This window comes from Esox lucius, chromosome 2 (assembly GCF_011004845.1).
Source record: "Esox lucius isolate fEsoLuc1 chromosome 2, fEsoLuc1.pri, whole genome shotgun sequence".
Lineage (NCBI taxonomy): Eukaryota > Metazoa > Chordata > Actinopteri > Esociformes > Esocidae > Esox > Esox lucius.
In genome coordinates, this window is record NC_047570.1 from 29323422 (window position 1) to 29345078 (window position 21657).

Below are 21657 nucleotides of genomic sequence, written 5' to 3' on the forward strand. Positions count from 1 at the left end.
CTTTTGTGTGCGTGTCCGGTCAATGCACCTCAGAGCTTTCATAATACCAGCCAATATTTTGGTCCAGCCTGCTATTAACACAAAAGTGAAATAAAATACTGTCAATAAGTTATTATCAGTCTAGAAAAAAGCAAAGGGTTTGAATGAATCTGTAAGCTCTATTTATCACTGTTTGTTTTTCTTCTTACAGACAAAGGGAAAGAAGCCTCTTTTTGTTCAGCTTGTGCTGGACAACATCTGGAGTTTATATGATGCTGTTGTCACCCGACGGTAAGGGGTTGCACTGTTATCTCTGATTACATGATGGTTATCTCTGATTACATGACGGTTATCTCTGATTACACGACGGTTATCTCTGATTACACGACGGTTATCTCTGATTACACGGCGGTTATCTCTGATTACACGACGGTTATCTCTGATTACATGATGGTTATCTCTGATTACATGACGGTTATCTCTGATTACACGACGGTTATCTCTGATTACACGACGGTTATCTCTGATTACACGGCGGTTATCTCTGATTACACGGCGGTTATCTCTGATTACACGACGGTTATCTCTGATTACATGATGGTTATCTCTGATTACATGACGGTTATCTCTGATTACACGACGGTTATCTCTGATTACACGACGGTTATCTCTGATTACACGGCGGTTATCTCTGATTACACGACGGTTATCTCTGATTACACGACGGTTATCTCTGATTACACGACGGTTATCTCTGATTACACGACGGTTATCTCTGATTACACAACGGTTATCTCTGATTACACGACGGTTATCTCTGATTACACGACGGTTATCTCTGATTACACGACGGTTATCTCTGATTACACGACTGTTATCTCTGATTACACGACTGTTATCTCTGTATATCTTATTTCTCTTTATAGATGGTTGTGTTGTTTTTCCCTGGTTGCAGCACCTTTGTAAAATATCTCTGAAGATATTGTTTGTGTGGAGTGTATTTTCTTATGGAAATTCACTTATCTGGGGTTTGACGTTGCAAAGCTGTATGCCTTACCAGGGGTTTTCATGGCCCCCCGCCCTCTACCGGACACCCCTTTCATATACTTTAGTTAATATCTGGCAACACTTGAAAAAACACAAAACTTATAGTGTTAAATCTACCCTGTTGTCCATGACCACTTGATCAGCTAATACTATACAAGCACTATATGTATTATTTACATATATATATTCATTCTTTACATATAAACATGTAACATATTTTCTTTTATCTTTTTTTAAACATGTGTAGCATAACCCTCTCCTTTTTTTGTCCTCCTCTGCCTGTCGATGACTAGTAGAAATGTTATAGGATTTAAGTGCAACCAGCCTATAGTTTCTGCTTGGCTGTTTAACCCAGTCCCAATGGCTCTACAATGCATCAAGCATACAGAGCATATCATTCCCTGTTGGTTATGTCTGAGCCACCCGAAAACATTTAGCCATTGAGCGTCAAGACCCTTGGCTCTATGTTTATTAGAGGATCCAGGCCTCACATGAAGAAATATGAAATCACTCATCTGCTTTAAGTAATCACAGTCAATATTATTGTTGTCTTTTTCTGTTGTTATCCTATGTTCTTGTTAATTTGACTTGCATTAAAAACACATCAGAGCTGCAGGCCTATATATTACAGCCTAGTCACGTCGTTTTTCTTCTCCATCCTTGCCCTGACGCCACATCGTTCATCTCCCTCTCTCGACTCCCTTCAGCTGTATTAGGCTCTGCTGCTACTATATTTATATTGTTAATGACTTACATTTTTTAATTGGATATTTTTTTTACAGTGTATATTTCATATATAATATTCTTGGTGACAGTACATAGTTTTCGTTGAGTTATTTTGGTATGCTTGTTTTTTTTCCCCGACATCTCTCTTCTCGCTGACATCAGGGCTGGTGTGGTCCGGTATGCAAGGTTGCCAGATATTATTGACAGCTATTTTACTTCTGCCCCTATGCATGCAGTCTTATTTTAGCTTTATAAAACAGTGTCTGTACCCCAACATCCTTTAGAAATAGTAAAATTTCTGCTAAATGTTTAATTGTAATTATAGCCATGATCTCATCATAAAGTACGTAGCACAGTGATAGCTTCTCATCTGCTCTTTCCAACTTTTATAATGTTTTTGATTGCCTGGAGAAGTGGGAATTCATTCTATTTATTGAACCAGGCTAGTTTAGAACCTTTTCCCATTTTCAATGACAACCTGGTCGAAATAATCAAAATACCAGAGGACAAAACAGAACGCGGATCCATGTCAACTCTGTGAAATATGAAAATAAATAAACGATATAAACAAGGTTATTAACATTAAATTATAGAAAATCCTGTGAGACACATATTTGAATAACTTTGTCAAATTCAGCAGTTGCACAATTAGATAACACCTTGTTTAATTTGTTTTTGAAGGAGTGAAGTGTGATTAAATCAAGTGTCAAGGTTAACAGTATTTAGCAGTTTGTTCCAGTGGATGGTGCTGAACAACGCCACAGAGGATGTGCCTACCTTTATCAAACGGGGGAGACTATGACTTTCTATAACTAGGAATACTGTGGCTTGTTCAGATGCCTACAGAATAAATAGTATCTACTGTAAGTAGACACCTTCCTACATATAGATCCTTAGTGTTTGATAGATGCCTCCGAATGTGTGTAGTATCAAGCAAACATATATCCTGTATATTGAGCATTTCAGTCGATAAGCCCCCAGAATATTTTCAAGCTTTTGCGAGAGGAGGAACTGGGCTCTGAAATGTTAGATTGGGAGGATGGTCGGTAATCTATTCATACTTGCTGAGTCTAATCTAGACTGACTATCTTGGGAGTCTTATAAGGTCATGGGTGTCTGATAACACACCGTCGACAGGTTAATTCAGGAAAAATACTGAGGAACCTTCAACCAAGTTATGGCCCAAAGCATTTTTAAAGACCCTTCATGTTCAGTAATGCTGACATTAGTGAGTCTTTGTATTGTTATTGGTATTTATTGTTTGTGGTATCTGTACTGTTTTATTGTGTCCTAATTTCCTTCTGATTCACTGTCTGTTTATTTTTGTGTTTGATGCTGATGTGTAAATGACGTTGGGTACCATGTCTCCCTCCTTCACCTTCCTCTAACCCTTTCTGTGTCTCTCTATCGCCCTCTCACTTTCCCCTATCAGAGACCAGGATAAGGTGGAGAAGATGATGTTGTCGCTGGGTGTAAAAGTGATGGCCAGGGACTCCCGTCACTCCGACCCCAAAGTCCTCCTCTCTGCCATCTGCGGCCAGTGGCTGCCCGTCTCACAAGCAGTCCTCTGTATCCTAAGTGGAGGGGGCGTGTGCAGCGGGAGGGCAGGGCATGATGGGTGGTGTCTTGGTGGGCCTGTGAGAGTGTGCTTCCTTAACCTTATGACTCAGCCATGGTGTGTGAGAAGCTCCCCAGTCCACTGGACATGACCTCCGAGAGGATCGAGAAACTGATGAGTGTGGGAGCGCGTAGGTTCGACTCACTTCCCACACAGACCCAGGAGCTGAAGACAGGTGACAGGCACATTAGGACAGACTACACTACCTCCAGATTTAACATGTGTCAAAGCCAGCTAAACACAACTAAAGGTGGTATTCACTGTGAGAAAAATAACCAGGTGGGCCTGAACAGGCAGGATTCTATCTGAATAACCTGAAGCAGGTGGGCCTGAACAGGCAGGATTCTATCTGAATAACCTGAAGCAGGTGGGCTTGAATAGGCAGGATTCTATCTGAATAACCTGAAGCAGATGGGCCTGAACAGGCAGGATTCTATCTGAATAACCTGAAGCAGGTGGGCCTGAATAGGCAGGATTCTATCTGAATAACCTGAAGCAGGTGGGCCTGAATAGGCAGGATTCTATCTGAATAACCTGAAGCAGATGGGCCTGAATAGGCAGGATTCTATCTGAATAACCTGAAGCAGATGGGCCTGAATAGGCAGGATTCTATCTGAATAACCTAAAGCAGATGGGCCTGAACAGGCAGGATTCTATCTGAATAACCTGAAGCAGGTGGGCCTGAATAGGCAGGATTCTATCTGAATAACCTAAAGCAGATGGGCCTGAACAGGCAGGATTCTATCTGAATAACCTGAAGCAGGTGGGCCTGAACAGGCAGGATTCTATCTGAATAACCTGAAGCAGGTGGGCCTGAATAGGCAGGATTCTATCTGAGTAACCTGAAGCAGATGGGCCTGAATAGGCAGGATTCTATCTGAATAACCTGAAGCAGATGGGCCTGAATAGGCAGAATTAAATCTGAATAACCTGAAGCAGATGGGCCTGAACAGGCAGGATTCTATCTGAATAACCTGAAGCAGGTGGGCCTGAATAAGCAGGATTCTACTTAATTTAACTCAACTAAAGCAGATGGGCCTCAACAGGCAGGATTCTACTTGAATTAAGTGAACCAGATGTGCTGAAAAGGGTAGGGTTCTACTTGAAATTGAAATTGCAATACCAAACGTATCTTCATGGCCAACGTTTGAAACTTAGAATGACACATTAACCTGGATTATTATATTGGCTGGGCAATGAGTCATACTTTACTGTGCAAAATCTTTCAACACAAACTGAAAATATTTTATCCATGTTTATTTGCTATAAATAACTTTAGATTAATTCAAATCTGGCCAATATCCTGTGGCGGATCTAGCCTTTTGGGGGGCCCTAAGCAAAATATGATTTGCTGCCCCCTCTCCCCTGTCTGTCAGGGGCTCCCTAACAGCTCCCTGATCTCATCATTGTCTTTCAGTAGGATAATGACCCCAAACAATCTCCAAACAAGATAAAGAGGCTGCTTATGGAATAAACAACATAGATAAAACCATGTGAGATCGCTTGAACCAGAGAACAGAACAATATTTTTATAAAAACACCAGAAGGTCTTACTTTTCATTGTTTCTTTTTATTTAGTTGAATTATTAGTGTTTTTTTCCCCAACAAATGTGTTTTTTTGCATTATTAGTGCATTTCTTTCCTGCACACATACATTTTCTAAGATGGCCTGTGAACTGAACTGTATGGCGTGTCTGGGCAGAAACAAACTGGCACCTTTGTTATGTCAAAATGGAATAATGGAATCTGCATTATAATCCTCTTTACTGTGTAGAATAAGCCATTTGATCCCATGTTTGTATGTGTCATGCAACTTGGTTCTTCTATAGCATTGTCACTATAGGCTCAATGATCTCTCCATGTCCCCCCAGCCTTCATGCAGTGTTCCTGTGAGGACACAGCCCCGGTCATTGTCTTTGTGTCCAAGATGATTACGGTGGACGCCAAGTCCTTACCTCAGAACAAACAGAGGTAAGAGTGTGCGTGGGTGTGTGCTGGCAGCGCCTGTACAGTCCTGGTGGGGACCATCGATTCCTGCAAGGAGAGTGAAACAAGGTCTCAATGAGGAAACAGTTTTTTCCAGTTAGGTTTCGTGTTTTAAACGGAACTAACCTTGAGGTCCCAACAATGATAGTAAAGTGTGCGTGTGTAAAGTTTAGGCTGCTCCGTGTAAATAAAATGTTAATATACTGTTCCACTGTGTGCAGAAAACTCTTATGCGCGTGTCTGTCTTCAACCACTTTGAAGTTAGGAGGTCACATCGACAGTCGGCTGCATAGTAATGTCACAACGTACAACAAAGCCATTGTGCACTTGAAAGGCCTTGGAGGACTACAGTAGAGCCTCCCCACCACCAAAGTTGCTTGTCAGAAGCAGATGTTTACAGGAAACTGGGATGACATCCCCCCCGCCATTAAGGCTCCCCGAGTTGTTTTAATGGCCGTGGTCTGTGAGGCACATGTTGAGGAAAATGGATGGGCCGCGTGGATTATGAAGCGCTGTCCTTGATTTCCAGCGTTTTTTAAGTTCATGTCGCACTGCGGTCGTTCTTGGCAGACGTGGGTTTTGAGTACTTCTCAGATACATTATCTGTTGCCTGGTTGAGCATTCCTGGGTTAATAAACCAATAGAGATGTCCCATGACTGCCCATCTGGCCGTCAAACCAGAGTCAAGCATAGCTGGTGTGTCTGGGCCCAGGTCTGGTTGAACGTGTGTGTACGGGGGAACACGCCACTCTGAGGTTTTTAAAACAAGCGGCTGACTTTGTTTAAGCATTGTGTCGTCACGATGGTAACTGGGCGCCATTTGACCTTCACTACTAAACGCTATGAAAATAGAACTGGATTCAGGCCGTGCAGTAATGTGATGATGGCAGTACAAACAGCACCCGATTCCCTACTTTTTATTAGGGTTCTTTGGGCCTCACATGTTGTTTATTTGAATCCATGAACCACATTACAGTTTAAATGATGCAGACCGGTTGAATAACTCAGTTCCACACACACACACACTCCTCCCTATCTTTGCTTTTGTGTTTCTCCCGTTTTTCCTTTCACTTGGAGTGACCGTCAGTGTCACTAGGCCTCAGGTCTGTGGTGTGGAAAGAAACCCACACATCATCCCCTGCAGGTAGACCTCATCCCCTGGAGGTAGACCTCATCCCCTACAGGTAGACCTCATCTCCCTCTCCCTTGACTGAATCCCCCCCCCCGCCCCATATATATATTATTATTGCCTTCTTTCTCCTTTCGACTTTCACAGAGGCAGCCTGTAATTGCTGGTTCTGCAATCAGATGGAGACAAGAGGAGAGGCTGCCAAGGAGTGTGTGTGTGTGTGTGTGTGTGGGGGGGGGGGGGGTGAGAAAGAAGGGTACATAACTGAAGAGGGAAAAAGATGGGCAATGACCAAGCTAGCCACGAAGGGGGAGAAAGAGGATATGAGACATGGAGAGAAAGAAAAGGGGTGAGTGTGATGTCTGTGCAGACTGGTAGAGTCATCCCGCGCACTGTAGGAAAGGCCTGCCTGACCAACACCAGTCTAATGAGACAGCCTGGACCCCTTCCTGCAGGCATATCCCAGGCCGCCTAAGGACTTGCTATACACACCACAGCCTTTCTGTCATCCAACCTGTCACCACAAGCACGTCTTTAGTCACTAGTGATGCTACATTCTCCATCACCTCCAGCACATCCCAGGCCACCGACAGGCTAACTGACTCACACAAATTCACGCTGCAGAAGATCTAGTCAATTATACGGCAACGATATGAATAGGCCGACATACTGATGCCCTTTATGCGCTTCCTGTATTATCCTTTTAACTACTTACTTAACTACTTCTTCGAGTCCCATGGTTGAAACCATCAACTGCCCCATTAAGGCCAGATCAGTTTGGACCACCTGTTGTCAGTCAAACATTGTAAATGTTTTAATATATGCCTTTTTAAAAAGGGAAGTGGTTGTGTTAGTATGGTCTTAGGTATAACAAAAGAAAATCTAAATATTTTAAAAAAATATTATTGTATTTTTCTTACTAAATGTTACTGTGTGCTTGTGTAAAACTGTGGTTATACTAGGCAAAAGGGATATTATGATTATTTAGGATCAGTGAAATGCTACTTTAAAAATTGTAGAGATTCTTACATTTAATGTCATGTTTTTGTTAACACTGCACCAAATTAGAAAACATTTACACACACACACACACACACACAACTGTGCCTTGCAAAAGTGTTCAAACCCCTGACCAGTACTCACTTCTATAGTATGGGCTTATTGTAGGTCGTTTTATTCATTTCTTTATTGAACTCTAATCACGTAAGTCGGTTGACAACTAATTTCAAAATTACTCACAGGATATCAACTAAATAATTGTTTCTGATTAGTTAATGTGTTAATGTCTGTTTTATCTTCCCGGCGCTACAATGTGCAACTACATTTCATTGTATCCGTATTCTTATGGAACTAGGTCTGTCATTGGCCGTCGATGGTCTGGGATGGCACAGTATCCGGTCTTTGCACTTTCCATTTGTCTCAGGGCAGGTCAGCCCCTCTGTGAGCTGTATGTGCGAGCACTCTTAGAGTGTAACTCCTCTCAGTGTAAATCGCTCCGCATAAGAGCGTTTGCTAAAAGACTGAAATGTACATGAGATATGAACTTGACCCTGCCTAATGCATACGATAGACTCTGAGGTCAGCTGCAGTGAGCCAGTCTAACCCGGCGCTCCTAAATGAACATGCTCCATACAGAGTCATCTGGACTTACTGAGACAGTCAAGCATCTGTTCTTTTGCATTTAGAAAATAAAGCAGTTTTTTGTAAAGCACTTTTTATATTCCCTGATTAGGTTCCCAAAGTTATGGGGCAGATTACTATAATGTCCAAACTCAGCAATTCGGATGAATATATGGTTGCATATAATTTGCATGCAATATTTGCCTTCAGTCAGCAACCTATTGGCCCCACCAGATGCTGGATATCTTCTCTGGAGATGTTCTTACAGGCTATGGCTTGTACGGCAGCCATCCTTTTGCCTGGAATCTTATTTCCAGCTACTTTAAATCTGGAGATTAACTTGGCAAGTCAACTTTCCACTCTTTGACCCTGAAAAACTCTGTTTGCTATGGTTGTATGATTGGGGTCATTGTCTCACTGAGTTTAAAGGCATTAGCTTGCATTTTAGCATGCAAGCGTTTTCTATACATTTCCAAATGTGTTCGGATGCTGCAGTCAGCACTTACATCATCAGTAGAGTGTGACAATTCCTCTGGCAGTCTCAAGCTCCAAGCCATAACACTGTCATTCACAGAGGAGGTGCTGGGGACCTTGGGCATTTCTGTTCTTTCCTCCACACTCTTACAATCACTCTGGTACATGCTAATGTCTGTCACGTCTGTCCAACATACCTTTATCCGGAAATCTCTATGCTCTCTTAGGTACCTGACTTGATACATCCTGTTTTAGAGGCTAGCCAGTAGTTTGCAGCTTAGTTTTGCCTCGCTAGTAGTGGCTAGCACAGCCACGCCTGCCTCCTGGAAAGTGTTCCTGGTCGTTCAGACATTTTGTTTTTCTGTTTTTTCAATATGGTGAATCATTCTTCAGTCATCCACCGAAGAATAATTTATTTTCCTACCAGTGCTTTCTTTAATGATACCCCAGGCTGTTTTTTTTATTGCCATTGTTTTGAAAGACTAAGGTTTTGGGTGTGTTCATTTTTTTGTTGTTCACTTATTAGCCTCATGACGGTTCCTTGCCTGGCATTGAATCTGCTTTTGTCTTCATGTTGACACCAATAGCAGACACAAAGGTAAAACTGTAGAATCAAGATTGCATATGGACAGTTCTCATTTGCCTGAACTGATGACATGATGGAGCACATGACTTCCCACAAACACCTGTCAAGGCAATGGTCCCAGTACTTTTGGTGCCCAGAAATATGAAAAGTACTACCTAAAGAAAAGCTAAGTATCTACTATACAGTTCAGTCTCATAGTAACGGTTTTAAGTCCAAACATTTGGTGTGTTAAAACCAAAACCAAAAATTCTTCACTGTCCCAATAATTGCATTACTTGCCCGCATCCAAAAAGTATTATGTCTATATTTCAAATGTATTATTTCCCTTGCTATGTCCCTCCCTGTTGTTTCTCTTCCTCTCTGTTTGTGAATGAGCTTCAGGGGGTTTCTGGCTGACTCCAGCATGCCTCTGCTGGATCGCTATGGTTATGCTCTGTTGCCATGGCACCCTTCATCAATTTTGGTCTCAATAGTAGTTATGAGACTGCTGGTAGGAGTGAGGGGGCAACCGATTTTTTTCTCTACCTCATCCTCGTCGTTCTCTACTCAATCTCTGCCAACAGTCTTGACCCGGTGTTTAAATGTCCTCATGTCTGATTGGCTGGTGATGTCAGTTTAGTTTAATTAATGGCTTTGGTAGTCAGAATACACACAAAATAAAACATTGCTCTCTCATCAATAGTACTCAGGAACACAGATGTACTAATGTTTTCTGTTTAGTTTTTTTTTATCAAGGCTGCATTCTTTGTGTAAGCTAATTGTTCAATGTTTTATAACGTACACAAATATGCTGTGCATCGATACAAAATTAGATTATTGTCAAGTTAGCATTCTAGACCAATGGGAGCGTTTTTAATCATGGAAATCCAAGAGCATGTGCAACAATATGAAGCGAAGGCAAAAAACAACCATCCAAACTGTTTCAATATGGATGAAGGACTGACGTCATCAGAGAAAGCAAACACCCCTTGTCTCCTGTGATATTTTCATGCATTCCTACTGAAATGGAAAGACTTTGCAATCAGAATCCGCAGCATGGTACCCTGCTGAAGAAGGGTTTTGCCAACAACTTTATTATCAATATATTGTTTAGTTTACCACATAGTGTGCATGCACGCACGTTCACACACTCACACACACACACACACACACACTCACAGCTTATAACCAACTTAAAAGGCCTGCTTGCGGTTTTGAGGGAAATCTTCTTCAGCGTTGCAGAGCCATTACTTCATAACCATTGCAATGGAGGCCAGAGACCACAGCGCATGTCTTTCCCATTATTGCCCATGAGCAACTGATTTGACCTCGTAAAGAAAAACATAGCAGCTCGGCTGTGGTCGGTTGGTTAAGGAATGTAGCTACGCAGTTAGCTACGCAGCACAGCGGAATTGTCAAACGTTAAGGAAACAAGTGAATCTTGGTAGAAATGGAATAAGAGGGTGATTGTGTGTGTGCAGAAAGGAGTATGTGTGTAGGGTGATGAGAAATGCCTCCTGACCTTAGTGTCTACAGGCCCTACACAGCCTACGGTCCTTATAATGTTTACAGTGCATACAGTGTGTACTGTGGCTACAGTGCCTACAGTCCTTATAATGTTTACAGTGCATACAGTGTGTACTGTGGCTACAGTGCCTACAGTCCTTATAATGTTTACAGTGCATACAGTGTGTACTGTGGCTACAGTGCCTACAGTCCTTATAATGTATACAGTGTGTACTGTGGCTACAGTGCCTACAGTCCTTACGGTTTTTACAGTCTTTACAGTTTCTACAGTCCCTACAGTTTTTGCAGTCCTTACATTGTCTCCAGTCCCTACATTGTCTCCAGTCCCTACATTGTCTCCAGTCCCTACATTGTCTCCAGTCCCTGCATTGTCTCCAGTCCCTACATTGTCTACAGTCCCTACATTGTCTCCAGTCCCTACATTGTCTACAGTCCCTACATTGTCTCCAGTCCCTACATTGTCTCCAGTCCCTACATTGTCTCCAGTCCCTGCATTGTCTCCAGTCCCTGCATTGTCTCCAGTCCCTGCATTGTCTCCAGTCCCTGCATTGTCTCCAGTCCCTGCAGTGTTAACAGCCCTTACAGGTTCTACAGTCCTTACAGTCTATATTACTGAATTGATACAAATCGTACTTTGAAATGTCCTTCTGTCTGATATTTTATTTTGAAACACTGACACTAAAGATCATTTATTGGAAGGTGACATTGATTTTATGTTGGAAAATACTTGCAAGAAAAATATAATATCTTGCTACGTGAGATCTCTGTATTTAATAGAGTTCGGTAGACTTTATTACTTTGGATCCTGGTCAAAAACAATAAACTGGGAACCATTTTGGACAGAACCTAAACTATGAGATGGTGGTCGGACCAGGGAGCGTACGGTTATTGATATCCATCATGTCTTCCAGCTGTACTGGTGTAGTCACTGGTCGCCTTGAAGATCACAAACACACACACACGTAAGCAAACACGCACATACACTACTTACCACAATGACTCCGCAGTGTGCGATTTCAAACGACACTCCCACGTGCCACGGCTTTGTGGTGACCCAAGCAGTTTTGCTGTAATTGTTGTTCTTTTTTCCCAGCTCGGCTCCAGAGGCACCACCTATGTTGGTCCTAATTGGTCAGATTGAACGGTTGCCTGTTTTCCATGGTCAGTAGGTAGTTAGAACATAGTTTCTTGGTGAGAGAAGTTAGGCCACGCAAATAACCCGAATGTGATGACAGGACGGGCTGGTTTGAGGTACCAAAGTGACCTCTTGACTCCATGTCTAGGATCCAATTGGCACCCTATTCCCTACCATTCACTGCGTACGTCCAGGGCCCTGGTAAACACTAGTGCACTATTCCCCGAAAAATCGTATGCCATTTGGGAGCCGGCCTCTGCGCTAAACCACAGAGTGGTACGAGCTGCTAGGCAATGTTTGCTTACTACATGGACTTGGTTTAGTCGCTTCCATTTCTGTTTGATGTGTAATCTGTAATATAATGTCAAGTACTCTGCATAAAGCCTGTGTTCAGTAAGGCTGTGTCTTGGCAGACGTTGTTTAACTAAACATTTTCAACCATTTTCTACCTACTGAATGGGACTCTTGTGTTTGTGTGTGTGTGTGTCCCCCTCCTCTCTCCTCCTTCTCCTTCCAGGCCTCTGACCCAGGAGGAGATCACCCAGCGCCGGGAGCTGGCCAGACAGAGACATGCTGAGAGACAGGCCACCAGTCAACAGACGGGTAACGAGGAGGGAAATGCCCACGCAGGAAGTACAGCCCCAGCACATAGTCCTGGTGACAACAGTATAGGCAAGTGTCTTTCACCTTGTTTCACTGTATCTTTCTTCCAGTCTCTCTCTCTCTCTGTATTCCCCACTCTCTGTATTCCTCTCTCTCTGTATTCCTCTCTCTCTCTCTGTATTCCCCCCTCTCTGTATTCCCCCCTCTCTCTCTGAATATTATATTATAAAATGTGGGCCAGCCTCAATAATTAGTGTTGTAATCTCTGAAGATACCCATGTGTCTGTGTCCATTGTCTGTGATGACAAGCAGGTAGCCAGGCTGTCTTGAGCCAAATGCAGGCCCTGACTGTGGCAGCTAAACCAGAGGACGAGGGGAAGCAGATATTTGTTGCCTTTGCCAGAGTCTACAGCGGTGTGGTTCGGAGGGGTCAGAGGGTGTTTGTGCTTGGGCCCAAGTACAACCCTGCACAAGGCCTACGCGTGGTAAGGATGCAGGCAAACAAACACTAAGACACACATTTTCTAATAATGTCAATGAACTAAAAAATCTGATGTACCTTCAGGAAGGACTTGAGGAAATATATCTAAAGGTCTTTGTATTTGTAGACAATCCATGTACTGGTGGAATGAGCTGACCATATCCAGAACACCCCTCCCTCTGCCCCCCCCCCACTTCCAGAACACCCCTCCCTCTGCCCCCCCACTTCCAGAACACACCTCCCACTGCCCCCCCACTTCCAGAACACCCCTCCATCTGCCCCCCCACTTCCAGAACACACCTCCCACTGCCCCCCCACTTCCAGAACACCCCTCCATCTGCCCCCCCACTTCCAGAACACCCATCCCTCTGCCCCCCCACTTCCAGAACACCCCTCCCTCTGCCCCCCCACTTCCAGAACACCCCTCCCTCTGCCCCCCCACTTCCAGAATACACCTCCCTCTGCCCCCCCCACACTTCCTGAACACACCTCCCTCTACCCCCCCACCCCCCCCCCCACTTTCAGAACACACCTCCCTCTGCCCCCCCCACACTTCCTGAACACACCTCCCTCTACCCCCCCCACCCCCCCCACTTTCAGAACACACCTCCCTCTGCCCCCCCCACTTCCAGAATACACCTCCCTCTGCCCCCCCCCCACTTCCTGAACACAGCTCCCTCTGCCCCCCTCCACCACAGTATGCAGACACAACTAAACCTAATATTCTCCAACTCTATATGCTCCCTTATTAATTGTTCATGCTAGTTTTGGAGCACCATCTCAGAAGCACAAAGCCATTTGAGTGTAGTTTGAATATTGTCACCTCGTCCCTTCTAGCTTCAGTATCAATCAATCAATCAAAATGTATTTATAAAGCGCTTTTTACAACAGCAGTTGTCACAAAGTGCTTTACAGAGACACCCGGCCTTAAACCCCAAGGAGCAAACAACAGTAGTGTTGAATTTCAGTGGCTAGGAAAAACTCCCTAAGAAGGTCGAATTTTAGGAAGAAACCTAGAGAGGACCCAGGCTCACAGGGGTGACCAGTCCTCTTCTGGCTGTGCCGGGTGAGATATTAAGAGTCCAATAGCGGTGCTGCAAACAAACAACGGTGTTATTGCTTTGAGAGTCATATATCCCACCACTATATAATCGTCTCTGAGACGCCCTCTGTCTGACTCCCTCAGCTTCTGTCTTGTGAATCTACTTCCTTTCTCTCTGCTACTTCCCCTCTCTGCATCAGCTCCCAGAGGGCAGTACCAGCATGACTGGCTCTCTTCCACCTGTTCCTCACCTGGCCTGCTGCACCCTAGACAGCCTGTACCTGCTGATGGGCCGGGAGCTGGAGGATCTAGAAGAGGTGCCGCCAGGAAACGTGCTGGGTAGGTACTCAGACTACTTCACAGATGCTTAAGCCCCTTTGTAGCAAATTGCTCTGTGAACAGGAAGTGACCCAACTGGGTTTCTGGTGATGTCATATTTCCCTGATGAATGGACATTTCCGACTGATTCTTTTCCTGGAAAAAATGTGAAAGGGCTCTTTTGAAAGGTTCGTGCAATATTGGTTATTTAATTGTGTTATGCAATGTTCTTTTAACTACCCGAGAAAGACCAGATATGACATGATTCAGAGCTTAATGTCTCTATTATACTTAACAGAATAGGTCTCTTTCAGCAACAATGATTCATGGCGCTTGGAAAGTAGACATGCTGTGCAGAATGCCAGGGACAGAATTTAAATGCAGTGGCTCCTTACAGGACACTTTTGGAAATGTAATATTTGTATGAACATAACTTTTTGCAAAGTCTTAAAAGTCATAATTTCTATGCATGTTAAGATATCAGAGAGAGGAAGGCTTCGCATGTTGAAACACTTTCTACTTGCACTTTGCAGAAGTCAATGTTTAAGTTACTGAAAGGGAAAGTTGTCCACCCTGTCTTTACAGCATCACGACTTATGATATACTCACATTAGCACTATTGACTGTACTGTACAGTAGCTGTCTAAATATGGCCAGAAAGTGGATGCTTATTAGATAAAAGGCAATTATCAATAACATGATATGCCCTTGAGGATCGCATAGGAGCTGATTCATAATGTCATCTGGCTTGTCAGCACTAGGCTACACATCCAGCTTATAAATAGATAGTAAATGGATTTCAGAGAGCTTTGATGTCCTAACTTAGGCCACGCCTCTTGTGACACCCTGTTCCCTATATATGACACTGTTGAGCTTAAAAGTGCTGCACTATATATAAGGAATAGGGTGCCAATTGGAACGTGGTGTTGGTGCTGTCCAGACTGCCTCGGAGAGGGTGCAGCAGTTGGCATCTGCCCATTGTCTTATTCCAAATCTGCTTGCATATTGAACACCATAGATATCCCACGATTCAGTAACAATCTGCGCATGCGTTTTTCTTTTTCATTTTAACATGTTTGATCAGCTTCTAGAGCACGTTAACTGACAAAGATAGATGGTTTCCAGTGTCCATTGTAGTGTTTCATGTGATGGAGACTATTTGGTTTGAAATGAAAGGGTTCAGCTTTATATTTCTAAGGAGTATAGAACATCTAGCCCAGGGATTCTTTGTTTGGACAGGACTGTTATCCATGTGGAAACTCATACAGATACACACACACACACACACACACACTCATACTGTGCCTTGCAAGAGTGTTCAAACCCCTGACCAAGATTTTTGGTCAATTTCATTCTGTTTGATATTTATTTTAAAACGCTCAAAATCAATGATTGTAATGAAATTAGTTTTAAGAAATATTTGTAATAAAACAAAAAATAGGCGTTTCCTGTGTAAATACACTCACCTAAAGGATTATTAGGAACACCTGTTCAATTTCTCATTAATGCAATTATCTAATCAACCAATCACATGGCAGTTGCTTCAATGCATTTAGGGGTGTGGTCCTGGTCAAGACAATCTCCTGAACTCCAAACTGAATGTCAGAATGGGATAGATGGTGATTTAAGCAATTTTGAGTGTGGCATGGTTGTTGGTGCCAGGCGGGCCGGTCTGAGTATTTCACAATCTGCTCAGTCACTGGGATTTTCACGCACAACCATTTCTAGGGTTTACAAAGAATGGTGTGAAAAGGGAAAAACATCCAGTATGCGGCAGTCCTGTGGGCGAAAATGCCTTGTTGATGCTAGAGGTCAGAGGAGAATGGGCCGACTGATTCAAGCTGATAGAAGAGCAACTTTGACTGAAATAACCACTCGTTACAACGAGGTATGCAGCAAAGCATTTGTGAAGCCACAACACGCACAACCTTGAGGCGGATGGGCTACAACAGCAGAAGACCCCACCGGGTACCACTCATCTCCACTACCAATAGGAAAAAGATGCTACAATTTGCACGAGCTCACCAATATTGGACAGTTGAAGACTGGAAGAATGTTGCCCGGTCTGATGAGTCTCAATTTCTGTTGAGACATTCAGATGGTAGAGTCAGAATTTGGCGTAAACAGAATAAGAACTGTGCAGACTGGTGGTGGTGGTGTAATGGTGTGGGGGATGTTTTCTTGGCACACTTTAGGCCCCTTAGTGCCAATTGGGCATCATTTAAATGCCATGGCCTACCTGAGCATTGTTTCTGACCATGCCCATCCCTTTATGACCACCATGTACTCATCCTCTGATGGCTACTTCCAGCAGGATAATGCACCATGTCACAAAGCTTGAATCATTTCAGATTGGTTTCTTGAACATGACAATGAGTTTACTGTACTGAAATGGCCCCCACAGTCACCAGATCTCAACCCAATAGAGCATCTTTGGGATGTGGTGGAACGGGAGCTTTGTGCCCTGGATGTGCATCCTACAAATCTCCATCAACTGCAAGATGCTATCCTATAAATATGGGCCAACATTTCTAAAGAATGCTTTCAGCACCTTGTTGAATCAATGCCATGTAGAATTAAGGCAGTTCTGAAGGCGAAAGGGGATCAAACACAGTATTAGTATGGTGTTCCTAATAATCCTTTAGGTGAGTGTATTCAGCCTGGTGGTGTGGAAGCTTCCAGTTTCTAAAAATGGGTTTTGCTTTTGTCATTATGGGGGTGTTTCTGTTTAGATTGATGGCAAAAGAAATATATGCAATGAATTATAAATTAAGTCTAGAACACATCATAATGTTGAGAAGGGGTTTGAATGCTTTCTGGCGCTACACACACACACACACACACAAACACACACACACTCATACATATATACACACACACACACACGCATACATACAAAGAGGCTGCGGTCCTGATCTCAAATTCCTTATTATCTGGCGTGTGGAAGACTTTGCTTGTGAGGAAAAAAGACATATACACCCCAGCCTGCCTCTGATGTGGGAAAGAAATCATCCACACATGACAGCACACAGTGCACAGACCGCATGACCAAACAGACTCTGTGTGTGAGAGACCCCCTCAAAGATGTCTCCTCTAAACAAGAATCAGACCTCTCCCACCCCGCTAGATATCACCACATCTCACACACACACACACACACACACACACACACACTGGGGAAGAGCCAGTGTGTGGAGCTCTCCTCTGTTTCCTGCCAGCTGTTGGAGAGAACGGCTCCAGGAAATGAAGACCTCCCATCATCGGTTGACTCTGACATTAGAGAACACCCCCCCCACCGCCTCACTCGCTGATATGTTATATTGTCTGACAGTGAGTTTTAATGTTCCCACACGATCTCCCTTTATGTCCATGCCATTGCAGAGGTCACCCGGCCTAAGAGACTTCCTCTGCTGATTCCTTTGTTTCATCTGATTGCCTGTGTATTCTGTTGTTTAGAAACACATTCTGGATCCTGTTCCTGAATAGTCCATGGACTGTGACGCTCTTTCTCCTTCTGTCTGTCTCCCCCGGTCAATTTCCCACTATTCCACCCTCTCCCTTTCTTTCTCCCCCTCGGTTCCTCCCCCCTATGGTCAGTGGGCCAGCTCTTGGCCTGTATTGCCCTCGGTCCCATCAGAGCCCTGCTGAGTGTCTTCCATCCAGCACACACTAAACCGCCTCCTCATCATTAATGGCTGCTTTATATTGTTGGAAACTTCCCGGACAACACCTTACAACAGGGCTGTCTAACCCCAAACCTGTTTCTGGAGATCTACCCTTCCCTAGGTTTTAACCCAAACCCTGTTCTTGGGGAGCTACCCTACTGTAGGTTTTAATTCCATCCACGTTCCTGGAGATCTACCCTACTGTAGGTTTTAACTCCATCCACGTTACTGGAGATCTACCCTACTGTAGGTTTTAACTCCACCCACGTTACTGGAGATCTACCCTACTGTAGGTTTTAACTCCATCCATGTTCCTGGAGATCTACCCTACTGTAGTTTTTACCTCCATCCATGTTACTGGAGATCTACCCTACTGTAGGTTTTAACTCTATCCACGTTACTGGAGATCTACCCTACTTTAGGTTTTAACTCCATCCACGTTCCTGGAGAATGACACTTCTGTATCCAACTGTGTCAGTGTCTGAGGGCACGCTCACTCATCCGATGTCCTCCAATTGCTTTGCAAGTGTCCCTGCTGTCCATGTGCACAGGTGATTCTGTCCAAACACAGGGCTCACAAGCCACTTACAAATGAGTGGCACAATTGAAGCCCTCTGTTGCCTTTCAACGAAGAAACCTTTACATACTGTACTCTAAATATGCTCTGAGTAACTACACCTAGTTGGGAGAGATTCAGGATAAAATGGGTGCCAAGTAAAAGACGGCTGGTGTGTTTGTCACTCCAGTTAGACACACAGGGCAGAATTGAACTGCACACACACACACAAACGCTCATCACCCAACAATGGGAACCAGCTGCTCAGAAACCTAGCAAAGGAAGAGGGTTTGAGGTCGTCGTCGTCCAACTTCCAAATAGACGGTCCGCGGAGAGAAGAAGGGGAAAAAAAGGGAAAAGGCGGAAGAATGAATAATGCTGATTGGACGGGAGGCAGTTTTATGAAAACATTTGTCTTGAGTTAGGCCTGAGCTATGGTGCCAGCTATGTGAAGGGAGTCAACTGAGATCTGTTTAACAGAGGGAGCCAGTATCAACCACAACACACCAAACCAAATCACACCAGTGCTCTGTCTACATCAACCAGTATAGTCCAGTACACCCTGTTGTAGTCCAGTACACCCTAGTAGTCCAGTACAACCTGTTATAGTCCAGTACACCACATTAGTCTAGGACATTCTGTTTTAGTCTAGTACAGTTCACCCATGTCTCATCTGTTTTTTTGAGTAGTAGGGCGCTGACCTGATCTCAGCCACACCAACACTGTGTAGGCCAACTCTAGTCCAGGGATGAACCACACCAACACTGTGTAGTCCAGCTCTAGTCCAGGGATGAACCACACCAACACTGTGTAGTCCAGCTCTAGTCCAGGGATGAACCACACCAACACTGTGTAGTCCAGCTCTAGTCCAGGGATGAACCACACCAACACTGTGTAGTCCAGCTCTAGTCCAGGGATTAACCAGACCCACACTGTGTAGTCCAGCTCTAGTCCAGGGATGAACCACACCAACACTGTGTAGTCCAGCTCTAGTCCAGGGATTAACCAGACCCACACTGTGTAGTCCAGCTCTAGTCCAGGGATTAACCACACCAACACTTTATAGGCCAACTCTAGTCCAGGGATGAACCACACCAACACTGTGTAGTCCAGCTGTAGTCCAGGGATGAACCACACCAACACTTTATAGGCCAACTCTAGTCCAGGGATGAACCACACCAACACTGTGTAGTCCAGCTCTAGTCCGGGGATTAACCAGACCCACACTGTGTAGTCCAGCTCTAGTCCAGGGATTAACCACACCAACACTGTGTAGTCCAGCTCTAGTCCAGGGATTTTTATTTGGTAGTTTTTAGGTACAAATAAAATTGTTGGAAGTACCTTTAAATCACAATATCAGTGATTTAATATGTATCCCAATGTGATCCAGTTTGTCAAATAATATATATTTTGGGGATCCTTGCTGTCAGTGTGCAGTTACCATTTTTTTGTGCAGTAGGGAGTGAGGGAGACCACTAATCTAATCTGAACCACTGTGAAATTATATTACAGACCAGTGTGGCCTAGTTCAGTATTGCTCATTACCAAGGTTGGGGTCAATTCTATTTATTACCTAATTCAGATGCAAAACTTGACTGGAAATGATCCCAGACCTGCTTAATATGGTACCATATGGTAACATTTCTTACCTACAATATCATATCTCATTATACAAGTCAAGACCTCAAGTTGAGTCCTTACTGCCACCTTCCTAGACAGCCGTGTCTAACCACACACACATTTTACCCAGCCCTCCGTGTGGGCCACGTCAGCCTGGTGATCTAAGCCCAGGGAGGATGTGACTCTAGGGGACACAGATGTCATGGTGAGACCATCGCAGTGCTTGAGTCATGAGAGTGTGTGCGTGTGTGTGTCTACCTATCATAGCAGTGTTGAGTTTGGTGGAATTATGTTGTGGTGCGGTTCTCTTTGGAGCTTTGCACAAATTGTGTGTGAGCGAGGGAGGGGTGCTTTAGGGGAGTGTAAGATGTTTCAGTGAGATGGGTGGTGTGTGTGTGTTTTCAGCAGTGCCACTAAATCATTTCTTATTCAACCGTCCTTGACACACTTTCACATCCTTGTAGAAACCCTGCTGCTAGAATCACTCATCTAAAACTTCTCTACGCTCTTTTGGAGTTTACTGACCACCTCCTTTCTGTCTCCTTCTGTCTCCCTCTGCATTCTCTCTCCATACCTCTTTATATATTGTTCTCATTATCTGTTTCTCTTCCTCTCTATCTACCTCTTTGTCACATTCTCTCTCCTACATGGCCTAGATATGTTCCTGAAAATGATTGCCTGATAACTCAGATTGAAATCTTCCACTGCACTATTGTTCACTACATATTTCATTCTAAAACTCCTTCCAAAGCAGGTGTTTAGTTGACATCACAATTAAGTGTTTTACAAGACAAAGTTATATGCAATAGAATATTTTCTAACCAAAATAAAATATTTTCCAACCAGAGTACCAAATTGGATCATTTCCAACCAGAGTATCAAAGCTACTATATCATACAATTAATTTTCTATAATGTCATTTTTCCCATGTGTGTTCTGATTCTGGCCCAACCCATTGGCTTATAGGACCAGTTTGATTGCTCTGTAATTTTTCCCACCAGGGAGGTTTTGAGGAGGTGTTCAGTTCAGACAGAAAATGCCACGTATTAGTTTAACCATTTATTGCAGAACAATGCAGAACAATACTTCTTAAATATTTTGGTTTTAGGTTCTGATCCTCTGAGGTAACTGACTGCCAACACCTGATTGTGTTTATAACACTACTAATAACAGTATCAAACCATAATATCATTAATAGCAATCCCCATAGGCAATGAGCAAGGTACGCAGTACAAATCCCACACAAAAGGAAACAGAACGAAACAGGTGGAGGCAGAGTGGTGGGTGGATTTGCACGTACATGCTATTTAGACCAGCACACATCAGAACTGAGTGAGAAACCTGACAATTACATAGTCTGTATGAAATCTGATATTGTGATCTGTGGTCATGGCATAGCATTTGACCTGAGCAAGAAAATGCAGCGTTTAAGGGCATGTTGTTTATAAGGATTCCCTGGGGAGAGAGAGGATCCCCTTTTGATTTGTAATTTGACCCATGCTTCCTGTGTATTACTTTCAGTGCATGGTTGGCATTAGTTAGCTTTGTATCTGGAATATGGAGTTT

The 21657-nt window shown here is 43.7% G+C and overlaps 1 protein-coding gene across 2 annotated transcripts in view; it reads left to right on the plus strand.

The window, feature by feature from the left end:
• efl1 (elongation factor like GTPase 1) overlaps positions 1-21657 on the plus strand; it is a 63020-nt gene that overhangs the window by 6538 nt on the left and 34825 nt on the right. For both annotated transcript variants that reach the window (XM_013137774.4, XM_029114064.2), the window contains exons 9-15: positions 191-270; positions 3185-3321; positions 3423-3545; positions 5242-5341; positions 12324-12478; positions 12722-12894; positions 14133-14271. In XM_013137774.4, coding sequence (XP_012993228.3) covers positions 191-270; positions 3185-3321; positions 3423-3545; positions 5242-5341; positions 12324-12478; positions 12722-12894; positions 14133-14271 — 907 coding nt within the window. The remainder of the gene's footprint in view (positions 1-190; positions 271-3184; positions 3322-3422; positions 3546-5241; positions 5342-12323; positions 12479-12721; positions 12895-14132; positions 14272-21657) is intronic.